At 44.1% G+C, this 13,618-nt stretch overlaps 1 protein-coding gene across 1 annotated transcript in view; it reads left to right on the top strand.

The window, feature by feature from the left end:
* Positions 1-13,618, top strand: part of TTC14 (tetratricopeptide repeat domain 14) — a 1,552,254-nt gene that overhangs the window by 474,826 nt on the left and 1,063,810 nt on the right. The window contains exon 6 of the mRNA XM_044070762.1: positions 8,981-9,077. Coding sequence (XP_043926697.1) covers positions 8,981-9,077 — 97 coding nt within the window. The remainder of the gene's footprint in view (positions 1-8,980; positions 9,078-13,618) is intronic.

Raw genomic sequence — 13,618 nt, 5'->3', positions numbered from 1 at the left:
GGCGCTGGATAGATGGGGTAAAAAGGTTTATACTTTTGCAGCCTTGGCAATCAGGGCTTTAAACTGACAATTTCATATGCTAAAATATCAACAGCATATTATGGGACTGCTCAAACAGAAAATGATGTTGATTTCTGACTGTGTGGAAAATAGATTTACAGGATTTATTGCATTCTGCTGAACAAGTTGGAAAACATACTTTGCAATGTGGTTTTGTTTCTTTAGAGGCCTCTTGCAGGGCTGATTTTACTGGGTCTGTGCTTAGAAAGGCATACTTGGCTTAAGGAGCAATCTCTGCCTGATCATGTTAAAGCAAAATTGTTGGATGCTCATTTAAATCAAGACCGCCTGTTTGGCAATAAGGCTGAAGAAGTTCTAAAAAAGATGAAAGATAAAGCTAAATCTATGCAAACTGTAAAAGATTTCTTACAAGTGCAACCTCCAAGATTTAGTAGGCACTGGCCTACTAAGAATTTGTCCTTTCCAGCTCCTTCCAGATCCACTCAAGCCAAACCCTGACACAACAAAAGCACCAGGTTTCAGTCCCAAGGGGGCTCTCAGAAGTAAGCAATGGGGGGCCTCCACTTCTGGAAATAACAAGACACCCCGCTATGGTAAACAGTCTCAATGACTTTCCTTTAAAATTACCAAGCACTTAACTTTTAGCTGCCTCTTTGGGGGGAAAGATTGCTCTTTATGCAAAAAACTGGGAACTCATAACCCAGGACAAATGGGTACTGAACAGTGTTCCAGGGATACAGATTTCATTTCCACACTTTGCTAACACCAAACAGGTTGCCAGACTTGCCCCCAAATCAGTGGGCAGAGTGTCTCAGAAACAAGTACTTTCCCTCTTAAACATGGGGGGGCTATTCAACTGGTACCAGAAGACGAAAAGTTACAAGGTTTCTATTCAAAGCTTTTCCTGGCACCCAGAAAAGACAAATCATGGCGTCCAATTCTGGACCTGTCTACTTCTAAACACCTTTCTGGACATTCCAAAATTCAAGATGCTGACTCTTCAGTTACTTCCTATACTAGGCAAAGATGCCTGATTGGCATCTCTAGATTTAAAAGAAGCTTACCTGCGTATTCCAATCAGGGAATCTTGCAGAAGATACCTACACTTCAAAGCAAGCTACTTGCATCATCAGTTCTCTGCACTGCTCTTTGGCTTGTCTACTGCGCCCAGGGTGTTCACAAAGTGCCTGGCTCCAGTAATTGCATTTTGCAGGCAAAGAAATATTCAGATATATCCATACCTGGACGATTGTCTAATTCAGGCAGAAAACCAGGTCATACTTATAAATCATCTGGCATTTGTAAAAAGGGTCCTAACTTGTCTAGGATACACCATAAATGAAAAGAAATCACACCTGGTACCCTTTCAACAGGTTATATTCCTGTGTGCAAGCTTGAATACAACTGCCCAGATGGCTTTCCTCATGCCAGAAAAGCAAATTCATTTGGTAACTTACTTTAAACAAGTGGCCACAAAAACCCTTCTATCTGCAAGACAAATACTGCAAGCCTTGGGATTCATGGCCTCCTGCATTTTCCTAATTCCATATGCAAGACTGCATATGTGGAAACTTCAGTGGTACTTAAAAAGTCTATGGAGTCAACATTGTCAGTCTGGAAACAATGATTCCTATCATACCTTGCCTACACCTGGAGTTCCTGTGGTGGGCAGAGGCCTGCCTCAAAAACAAGGGACTGCCATTCACACTACCCCCTGCTGCCCAAACCGTAACTACAGATGCATCAGACTATGCATGGGGGGCTCACCTGGCAGGGAAGTGCATTCAGGGCAAATGGAACCCAAATCAAATGCACTTACACATCAAAAAGAAGTGTTAGCTGTACAGAATGCTCTGACAGCCTTCAAGGACTACATTCATCCAGGCAACTAATGGTAAAGACAGACAAGACTACAGTTATGTGGTACATAAACAAGCAGGGGGGTACACATTCCTACCCCCTCTGCAGACTAGCCATGGCATTGTGAAACATGGCCTTGAGCTACCAAGTGCAGCTACAAGCTCAAATTCCTGCCAGGAAAACTGAATACACTGGCAGACGGACTAAACAGAAATCTCATGGACCCACACAAGTGGAAACAAGAACCTCGGATTTTCAAATGGGGGAGCCCAGACATAGATCTATTTGCCCCCCCCCCCCCCCAGAACTATCAGTTGGACAAATTTTGCACAAGGACTCCTCACAAAAAAAGCCTGGAAAGTGGATGCTCTGTCCTTCAGCTGGAAAAACCTATCAGTCTACGCTTTTCCGCCTCTGCTCTCCAAAGTTCTGCTAAAAGTCAAACAAGACAAACCAAAAATGATTTTGATTGCTCCAGACTTGCCACGCCATCATTGGTACCCACTCCTGCGGAGTGTCACAAATATCTCTATGGCACCTGCCTCTGACACCTTCCTTTCTGTCTCAGTAGGAGAACCAAATTCTGCACCCTCAGCTCCCCAACATTGAATCTTGCAGCTTGGCTAATCACTTAAATTCACCCTTAGCATCCCTCAGCAAACCTGTGATGGATGTCATCTTGGAGGCGAGAAGACCTAGTGCTAGAAAATCTTATGCCGACAAATGGAAAAGAATCTGTGCCTGGAACCAATGTTTAGGGATGAGCACAGCAGCGCCCAATTTACCTCAGATTTTACAATACTTAACTGAGATGCTTCACGAGGGCCTGTCTTTTTCCTCTATTAAAATCCACGCTTCAGCTATTTCAGCTCACTTAAACACAGAACCACCCCTCTTTTCTCAAACAGTATCTGAGGGGCAAAGAACTTGAGACCACCTAGGAGAGCTCCTACCCATGCTTGGGACCTTAACTTTGTTTTGGAAAAGATCACTTTACCTCATTTCAAGCCAGCTGCTACTGCAGACTTAATATTTCTTACTTCTAACAGCCTTCCTCTTAGCAATCACTTCATCTAGAAGGATATCTGAATTACAGGCCCTTATGGCAGTGAAGCCTTTCATCATCTTTCATGCGGACGGGGTATTTCTGAGAACCAATCCATCCTTCATGCCCAAGGTGGTTTCCATTGTGGCTCTTAACCAGTCCATTTCCCAACCTTCTATCCCAATCCACAAAACAAAGGGGAACGGATTCTGCATTCCTTGGACGTGCACAGAACTTAGATTCTACTTCGACAGAAAATCTCAACAATTGCTAGTGGCATTTGCTGCTGGGGCAGAGGGGAAGGCTATTTCAAAACAAACCATTTCTAAATGGCTAAGCCATTGCATTCATTTCTGCTATAAGCACCATGGAAAACCTATCCCCCAGAGGATCAGATCTCATTCCACCCAGGCTGCATCTACTTCTGCAGCCTTTCTCAGAGGTGTTCTTACCAGGGATATTCTAGAAGTTGCTACTTGGAGTTCAGTACATACTTTCACCAAGCATCATTTACCAATTTTCTCTAAATCCAGAGCTGGCTTTGCCACTGCAGTCTTGCAGGGCCTTATAGCTGGCCTAATGCTGTATAAATCCATCCTCCCCAACCATAGCTTTGGGAATCTACCCAAATGTAATGACTGCAACAGTGAAACATGAAGAACATAGTACAGTTGGATTCCCCAAACCCTACTGCTGTCCCTCCCATTCCTCCTGCTTTTCTGGGTGCCTTCTCAGCAGCATCCTTGAACCCAGACTCCCAGCTACCTGCCCCACACAAACCTGATAGGTTTTATAAAGTTCCTGAGACTGCAGAATTCCTTATAAAGTGTCATACTGCAGACCCTGCTACAATTTCCAATTCTGCAGATGAGGCTTGTAAGCTACTGCTTTCTACCACCCTCCTCCCTACTGATGACAGCAAAACCATGGAGCGCTTGGGTAAGAAAATATGTACTTCTGCTACTCTGGCTTTCAGAGCAACTAATTATCAGACACACATGGCTAAATGTGCCTTGTCCCTGTTGAAAATTTCCAAGGAATTGTCTGACTCCACAGACTTTACAGCCAAAGCTCAGCTGTGTTCCCTAGTTTGCCCTTGCTTCTCAGGTTGCCAGGCACTCAGTCATGTGCAGGTGTGATGCTGCTGAGCATCTGCCTTAAGAAGATATTCTTGGCTACATCTCCAACAACCCCTACCAGATGATTTCAGAGCTAAGCTGGTAGATGCTCCTTTGGACAATACAGCTCTATTTAGAGAAAATGTGGCAGACTTTATTCAAGTCCTTACAACATAGAGATTCAGGATTTAAAACTCCTGCTGGTTTCCCCAATTCCAAAATTTCAGAGGAATTATCCAGCCAAACTCAATTTATGAGAAAACACTCACAGCCACCTACCTCTTCTAGGCTTAGGAAAACCTCTAGGAAGCAACCCACTCCTTCCAGAGCCACCACATCTACTAGCCAGAAGCTGCCCTTTCAAGACAGGGCAGGTAGTGTGCGAGTACCTGCCAGCCTTGGATCCCCCACCACTTCCCTCTATCCCTCTCACTACGTCTGTCATTGCCTGCACGTGTGGAAACGTATCACTTCAGACAAGTTGGTCCTTTCTATAAGAGAAGGGTACATGACCTGACTCTGCCCACCAAAGAGGAAAGGAATCCCACAGCCCCCAAAAGAACAGCTCCCCCTCTTACAACCAGTGTTTGACAACCTTATGACTCAAAGCACCATTCAAACAGTTCCTCAGTCTGCCATAGGAAAGGGGCTTCTACTCCAGGATTTTTCTTGTTCTACAAAATGGGCCCTGGAGGCCAATTCTAGACCTCTCTTCTCAACCTCTTCCTTCAGGTACCAGCCTTCAGGATGCTTACCTTGCCAACTCTCTTCCCACTCCTTCCTCAAGAATTCATGGCCACCTTAAACATCAAGGATGCCTACCTTCACATCCCTGTAAGGCCCATTTTCAGGAAATGCCTTAGGCTCTCTGTGGGCTCTTCTCACTTAATTCTCTGCCTTGCCCTTTGTGCTTTCCACTCCACCCAGAGTCTTCACCAAATGTCTCTCCCCAGTTACTGCCTTCTGCAGGACAAAAGGAATTCAGATATTACCTTATTTGGATGACCTGCTCATTCAAGCAGATGACAAACAGACCCTCCTGCAATACTTACATTGCCATTACTGTCCTGCAGTCTCTGGGATTTCACATCAGTTTCCCTAAATCCCATCTGGCACCTACTCGAGACCGTCTTCTTGGCATGCAGGCTCCATACAGACATCATGAAAGCCTATCTTCCGTCCAAAAAGGTGGAAAACTTGACACAGTACCTCCTTTTGACCCTTCACACCACAGAGATGACCACAAGGCAGTACGTCAGGCTCCTGGGCTACATGATGTCCACTATACCCATGCTGTCTTTAGCAAAACTCCAAATGAGGAAACTACAATGGTCAGGGCAGTCTGGACACAGCACTCCCACCCGTCCTGCCTCAAGAGATACATTGGTGGTTGAAGCAGGTGAACCTCAACCCGGGTCTTCCCCTCCAGCCACCCAACCGAAGCAGACCATGTACACGGATTGCTCAGACTTAGGCGGGGGATTAACTCTGGGGCACCTGAAAGTGCAGGGAGTGTGGCCAATGCCACACAGGAAAGAGCATCAGTATCTGAGAAATGAGGACAATATTACTGGCCCTGTGTGCCTTCCAAACCAGTCTTCAACCAGGACCCCTACAAATTTTCAGACAATACCACAGTGCTGTGGTATCTCAACAAGCAAGGGGGGACTAAATCTTATTTGCTTTGCAGACTAACTCTCCTGGTGTGGGAAATGGCCACCTTCCTGGGAGTGACCTTACAAGTGGTATACATACCTTCCCTACAGAAATCTCATGCAGACTCCCTCAGCAGATCCATGATGGTGCAAGAATGGATGCTTCACAGGGATGTCTACCTGGACCTGGTTCACTGGTGGGGTGCACCTCAAATAGACCTGTTTGCCTCCTCCATCAACAGGCAACTGCCTTCCTTCTGCACCAGACTACCAGAACCATAACAAAATAAAATAAATTAAATTCTGCACCAGACTACCAGAACCACAGGCTATGGCAGCAGATGCCTTTTCAGTTTCCTGGAAAGGGATGTTTCTCTATGTATTCCACCCTTCCCCCTTGTTCAAAAGGTCCTGCTGAAGATCCAGCAGGACAGACCAAAAATCTTGCTAGGGACTCCATATTGGTCAAGACAGCATTGGTTCCCCCTCCTCTTACAACTATCCAAGGGCAATCACTGCAAGTTCCCCCTCAGAGTGGACTTTCTCACACAGCACAAGGGAACCCAAATTCACCCACAGTGGCAGACTCTTCACTTCACTCTGTGGGTGATAGGATTCTGATCCATTTCAGACACCTTTACAATGAGGATGTGCTCTCTGTCCTGCAGGAGGCCAGGAAACTTAATACCAGGAAATCTTACCTATCACAGTGGAAAAGATTCTGCATATGGTGTCTCAAAAGGCAGTTGGACCCGCTGCAAAGCGAGACCTCTAGTACTGTCTTACCTGTGTGAACTGTTGCAGACAGGGTTAGCATTCTCATCCATTGAGACCCATTTATCTACCATTTCTGCATGTCTTCCTCTGGACCCCCCTTTAGCTTCCAGACTACCTGGAAAGCTGTTCCTTAAGGGTGTGCTTCATCTCTAGGCCATCAAGGAAACCTCTCCCCCCTCCGTAGGACCTGAACTATGTCTTAGAGAAGCTCGCACTTCCCCCATTTGAGAGAGCTGCCAAAGCTTCCCTAAAACATACATGGAAGTCTGTCCTCCTCGTGGCCTTGACTTTGGCTAGGAGTGTGTCTGAGTTGCCGGCCTTCATGGCTATTCCACGCTTAGTATTCCACACAGACCGGGTAAGTGAGAACCAACTCTTCCTTCATGCCCAAGGTGGTTAATGACCTTTCCTTAACTTGAGCCATCCACCTGCCCGCCTTCTTTACCGCTCCAGAAGGAGACTGCAAGAGACTACTTCATTCCCTGGATGTGCACAGACCACTCGGATTCTGTCTACACAAAACCAGATCCGTCAGACAGGCAGACCAACTATTTAGATCCTTCCACCCCGGTCCTGGAGAAAGCAGTATCTAAGCAAACAATTTCAACATGGATTTCCAAGGCTATTACCTGCTGCTACAAACACCATGGTAAATTCTTGCAAAGTACTGTCAAATCACACTCCACCAGGACAATGGCCTCTTCTTGGGCCTTCTTCAGGGGTTTGGACACTTCCACTGTTCCTGAAGCAGCCGCTTGGTCTTCTGCACACACCTTCACCAAACATAAGTTAGACCACATTTCTACGGCCAGAGCTAGATTTTCTAGGGCTATCCTATATGGATTCCTGGAGAGTTCTACTAGGCCACCTCCCCCTTCCTCACAGAATACTGCAACATGTGACTAGGACAATGAAAATTTGTGTAAAATCTTACCATAACCATAGATGTCCTTCTCTTCCATGTTGCAGTATTCCTTTCCTCCCTCCTAACCCTCCTGCTGTATAGCAGCTCCCTTTTTGGATAGCACATGATTAGCATTACCCTTTAGGACCGGTTCCAACTGAGCCGCTCAGTTCTGAGGTCTGTTGCGTCCAGGCATCACTTTTATGGCCCATGCTCTGCTAGCCACGTCAGATGTCCCACGCACCATACAGTGACTGAAATCTTTTGTATACTGGCCAGACGTTCGGCTACTAAGAGGAGAAAACCCATATGTACAGAATACTGCAACATGGAAGAGGATGTATATGGTTGTGGTAAGATTTTACACGACATTTCTTTCCTGATGCAGGAAAGAACAAAAGCTAATTTTTTTTTAACTCTGTCATGCCCCATAACCAAGCTCCCCTTTTTTATCATTACATTGCTTATGTTTTCAAAACTGTACATAAAGAAAAAGAGAAGAGGGGAGAAAAGAAAGCACCTGTATACAATCCCCATTACACCCTAAAATAGCATGCAAATAAAACCATGCGACACAGATAAGTACTATTAAGAAAATAAAGTGCTTTCTTTACTTAGCATTCTCCCCTCTTCCTCTCCCCAAAGCATTTTTCCGAACATTAATGACATGAAGTAGGGCATATACTTTAGAGTTCACCACTCTTCAAACAAATTTTGAAGTCCAATATTTCCAGATTTACTTGTGCTGTCATATTTCACAAATATAGTTATTGCATTGTAATCCTACATTAAGTTACTGATTTTATTACCGTCCATCACCCAAATCCTGGCTCAGCTTCATTATCAATGTACTCTTGATTCTTCTAGTCAACTCTCGTGTCCCCTTCCTTATCTTCAACATTTTCCATTAAAATACTGGAAGTGGTTTCACCGGTGCAGTCTCGCTGTTTCTTTTGATTACCACAGGAACAAGAAACCAAATCTCCCGTTTCACAGCTCAGTTTTTGTTGGACAGACTTTTGTTTTTTATCCTTAGCATGCACTTCATAAAAAAAAATGATTTTGTCCCTCGAGGGAAGAATACCTTGGAAGACAGCTGGATGCAGCAGTTTGAGTTTCACACCTGCATCTCGACATTCTCTGAATAGTGGAATTAATTTACTTTTTTGCCTGGTGTGAGTGAGTAATAACTCTCCACAAGCACTCTGCTGTCTCCCACTTTTAGTATTTTGTCCTTCTGCCAGTTTTGACAAAATCAATTTTCTGCTAGTAGGATTGCATCTTTGCTATTCCAAGTTTAGGTTGCTTTCTTATAAGTAGATTTGGAGCTAACTAACAAGTCCTGCTCTGGAATACCAGTCCAGTTGCTTATTTGTGCTTTCATAAATTTAATGCAGTCTGTTCCTTCCAAATTCTCTACTATAGCTGAAAATCTCAAGTTTTCCCTATGTGCTCTGTCCTCTAATTCTATTTTTTAAACATCTCTTCCTGAGCAGTCTCCTATTCAGCCAGACCTTTCTTTATTTCGACCTCTGCTTTTTGCAGCTTTATCATCTCATATGAATATCTGTTTAAAGCTTCTTCCATTTGTTTTAACCAGGTCTGTATGCAGTTGTCTTTCATCATCATATAGGTTATTGGAGGTCATGTCTGAAGGTTGCATTACTTTTTGCTGAACAGCTGCAGGGCTCTCCCTAGTCAGTTTCTTCTTCACTTTTTGTAGCTGATTTTTTTCCCCAGTCTTCTCTATTTTTATTCATCCAGGCAGTGTGCTTACTAGCCAGTTACTGAAATTCACCCGTAAAGACGAGTGTACTGGCTGCCTCTGCTGAGCTTATTTTTTACAGTGGGGCAGCTAGAAACAAGCTATTACTTAGTTTGCATCCGTCTTGGAACTGTCGGATCTCTACTTTGTTAGGAAAAAACAACTATGTTACATTTTAAACTTGGCTGCCCAGATAATTTAAGGTTCATTACCTGGAAAACTGCTCTTCTGATTGCTGTGGCATCTGCAAGTAGAGTATTGAAGTTGCAAATTTTCATGATGGTAGAACTCTGTCTTGTTTTCTTTAGAGACAGGGTCACTCTATGCACAAATCCCTCTTTTATGCCTAAGGTTGTTTCAAAGTTCATGTTAAATCAAGCCTTTGACCTCCCTGTTTTCTATCCAGAACCTAAAAACAAGGGAGAAAAGGTTCTATGCACAGTGGATTTGCATAGATAACTTGGATGCTATCTTGACAGAACCAAGTCCTTTAGGAAAGTTAATCAGCTATTTGTTTCCAATTCTGGGACTAAGCAAGGTCAATGTGTGCCTAAACAGACTATTTCCAAGTGGCTGTCCCCTAGTGTCTTTTTACTGCCACCATGGAAAATCTATTGCAGGCAGTGTTAAGGCACATTCTACTTGAGCATTAGCTACTACGATGACATACTGGAAAGGGGTGGACTCTAGGAGTATTCTAGAGGAAGAAATGTGGTCCTCCATGCATACATTTACAGAGCAATGTAAGCTGGATCCCTCTTCCAAGTCCAGAGTTGTCTTTTAATAGGACCATTTTCCAGAGACCCCTGAACTCATCCTTCCTCCTCTAAGCTATGATAGTCTACCCTTAGGCTACTGCAGCAGTGAGAATGCTGAACATAGTACAGTTGTGTTAGTGGTACTTGCCTATAACAGTTGGTTTGTATTCCTCACTGCTGCAGTAGCTGCATCCTCTTATATATAGTTATTGTGGGATGGATGGGGATATAGATATAATGTAGATATAAGTATAGATGTAAATATAGCCTGTTCAGGATGAATTCCACATTTTCTGTTGAGCAAGAAAGTCCTGAAGATTTTTAGTTACTCTGGCCATTTATGTAGCTCCCTTCCTAAGAGGATCACCAGCCTGTAATCAGCCAGAGTGACAGCTTGGGAGATCAAAGCTTTTGGAAGATGGCTGGTTGCTGTATCCTCAGCAGGATGCAACTTGTAGTCTACTGCAGCAGTGAAGAATTTGAATGTTTACTATTATAGGCGAGTGTAACTTGCATAACTATATTTTATTCTAGCTGTAGTTAAAGCCTATACCTGTGAGGAAGTGCAGAGTTTTACTTTTTACAAATACTGAATTTTACATACGATTCTCTGTTCCAGGTCTCCCTTTTCCTGAACAGTTATGAATTATATTCATCCAGTGATCTTATCTGTAGTACTGCTTAACACTCTGTCCTAATAGTTTCTTCTGCCAGATTGTGTCAATGTCTGATGGAAAAGTTATGTGAGGTACTGTCAGTAACCTTGGATGTCTGAGACTGCAGTCTAATGGCAGGATGGGGTTCTTTCCCTCAGTACTCCAAAGTCAATCAAACTGTTGAAATGTTCTTTCCTTCAATTTTGTCTATTTGAGGTGCATCAGATCATGTATTGTGAACTCCTGAATTTGCAGAATTCTAGTATCAATCAAGAATTGGAAAAGCCAGGAAATGGCTGACACAGTTAATGCAAAGCAAACAAAAATCTCAGCTGACCTTGAGCATAGGGAAAATGCCTGCAGTGTTATCTTACAGAACCAGAAGGTTATGGTAGATTTTTAAGAGTAGGGAAAACATTTGTTATACACTGCTTGGAGGCAAGTCCATCCCCAAGATGTCCTTGCTGCTCCAGCATCAGTCAAGTTCCCCATGAGTAGTGAAAAGTAAAGTATATGTCCCTTTTTCTGCTGCAGCGGACAGTGTACTGCCTATGAAAGGTACATCTCATAACTACCCGGGGGGAGGTAGCATTATGAAGTGTAAGCAGCACTTCTCCCCGGGTCAGTTGTCTAAAGCTTATCTGAGTAGCTGTGGAAGGAGGAGGAGGAAGGCTTGGCATATCCCTCCCATCTAATCTGTACTCAGAGGTGCTATTTTTGCAGCCTGGAAGCATCTGGACCTCACTTCTGCTGCCCTCTCTAGAGCTGGTCTCAGGACTTGATTGAGAATCATCTTATTACTGTAGGAGGTCTTCTGTAACCCACCTCTGATTGCCATCTTTTTTTTTCCTTTAGGCCAGGACCCAAGGAAAGAGAAATCCACTTCTAAATTGAGAAGAGCACTTTAGTGTTAGGCAGCATTGACATGCCGTCTGTGGTAGTCAGGTCTCCATAGAATGTGATGCGATCAACTTGCCAGCTGTAGTCATGATGGGTGAAAACCACTGTGCATTAGAAGCTGAGGAACTCTGGACACGCTGACAGGCAGAGGAAGCATCCCCAAAGTGGCTATTGAGTCAAGTATTTTGTAATCCATTCATTTACTATTCTTTTTTCCAAATTAGGGAAACAAAAGAAACCACTTGTTAAATTTCTTGGATGTACATGGACAGTTGCATTTCTACCTTTACAGAACAGAATCATTCAGAAAGAATGAGAACATTTTTATTTGATTTGCTCATAACAAAGTGGGAAAGTGTCCAAGGTATTACTGTCAAGATAGTTATCAAACTGCATCACACTTTTTCATTTATACCCTTAATAAATCTTTCTGGTAAACCAAGAGCTCATTGTACTAGAGCCACAGCAACTTCTACAGCCTTTTTTTCTGCGCCTGTTCACTAAATATTTGTGACTGCCACGTGGTCATCCATGCATACTTTTATCAAACATTGCAAGTTGGACTGTACTTCCAGGGCGGCTACAGCATCCTTCAGTGCTAACATCCTGAATGGTCTTTGCCGTGATGCCTCCTTGGGGTGTCCATAGCTTGGGATCCTGAATCGCATGTCAAATCAGATGGACTGAATGAATAGAATAGAAAAGTTGTGTAGTTACTGTAATAGATAATTTTATTCCAGTCTATCCAATGTGACAATCCTCCCACCTGTCCCTCTTCCCTATTTGTAAGCCCAGAGGAATCCTCCTCTTAGAGTCCATGGCAGCACAGATGTTCTTCGTGTTTCACTGTTGTGGTCATCACATTTGGGTTATCTGCTTGCAGTAGCCCTCGTCGGCCTGATTTAACAAAGTCTTGGGTCCTGCGTCAGTTGCCGATGTTCTTCATCTCACATTGCTGCAGTCATAACTTATGGGTAGTCCGCTGTCCTCGGTTGGCCCGAATACCAAAGTATTAGGCTGACGTCGGTCATGGGCGGTCAAATCTGACGTCAGAGCGTCAAGGTATTAAAGCGCATGACCGACGTCATTTCCTCAGTCTTTTTTGCCGCATGGTCCAAAGCAGAAGCAGCGTTTGCAAGTGCCGTTCGGCGTTCTGAAATTTTCGTATTCTGAGTTTCAGACCGAAACCAAGTTGGGCTAAGTACCCCGTTGGGGAATATTTTTGTTTTTTCTTGCCTCAGTTAATTCCGGATGTCAGAAAAAGTGAATAATTGTATTTCTTGTGGGAAACAGATACCGCATAGGGATTATCACTCTCTTTGTATTCCTTGTTTGGGATCTGAGCACGACGTAGTCGGGTGTCGCTTTTGTGCTAGATTTAATAAGCGCACCATTAAAAGTAGGCTAGATTGTGCTAGGCTTGTATTTGGTAAGCGGTGTAATTACAATATGCCGTCGGATCCTCCGACGCCCGCTACCGCGAAGAAACGCAAAGATAAATCTTTAAAGTCCAAGCAGGATGACTCGTCCGTTCCGGACGCCGGTTCTTTAGACACTATGGTGGATTCGGTTGATCCGGCCGAGGTTTCAACTGAGACGTTGATTTTGCAAGATGTGGCTTCTCAGGAGTCCGGTCAGGCTGAGGGGGCCTCTCAGGTTGCTGTTCTTCCTTCTTTGCCTAAGGTGGTTAGGCCTCCTCCTTCTGTCTCTAAGGTACCTTCCAAAGGCAGGCCTGGTTTGCCTACCACAGGTGTCAGTCCTAGTTCTGCAGGTTCTGTGCCTAAAAAACACATGCTTAAAATGGCAGAAGATTTAATTACTTTAATCAGGGGTTCTATGCCCCCTCCTGATAAGAGGCCTCGGGTGGAGCCAGAAATGGTAAGTTTGGAGCAGGCTTCAGATTACTCAGAGTCTTCGGCTGAAGACATTCAGGATTTTCCTCCTTATTCTGATTCAGACGCAGAGGATTCCACTCCTGCTTCTCCTCCAGAGGATTTTTCTTTTTCAGAAACCCTTCATTCTATGAGGGAGCATTTTAAATGGGAAGGTCAGGATTTCTCAGATTCCCGGAAGAGGCTTAGGGAATTTTTGTTTTTACCACAGCATAGGCCCTTGGCTATACCTCCCGTTTTGGATGTTGTTCAAGACGTTTTCTCTGA

Source organism: Protopterus annectens, chromosome 4.part1 (genome assembly GCF_019279795.1).
Source record: "Protopterus annectens isolate FY-2018-M chromosome 4.part1, PAN1.0, whole genome shotgun sequence".
Taxonomy (NCBI): domain Eukaryota; kingdom Metazoa; phylum Chordata; order Ceratodontiformes; family Protopteridae; genus Protopterus; species Protopterus annectens.
The sequence above is the reverse complement of the archived record's forward strand: the minus strand, read 5'-3'. Positions and strand labels throughout refer to the sequence as shown.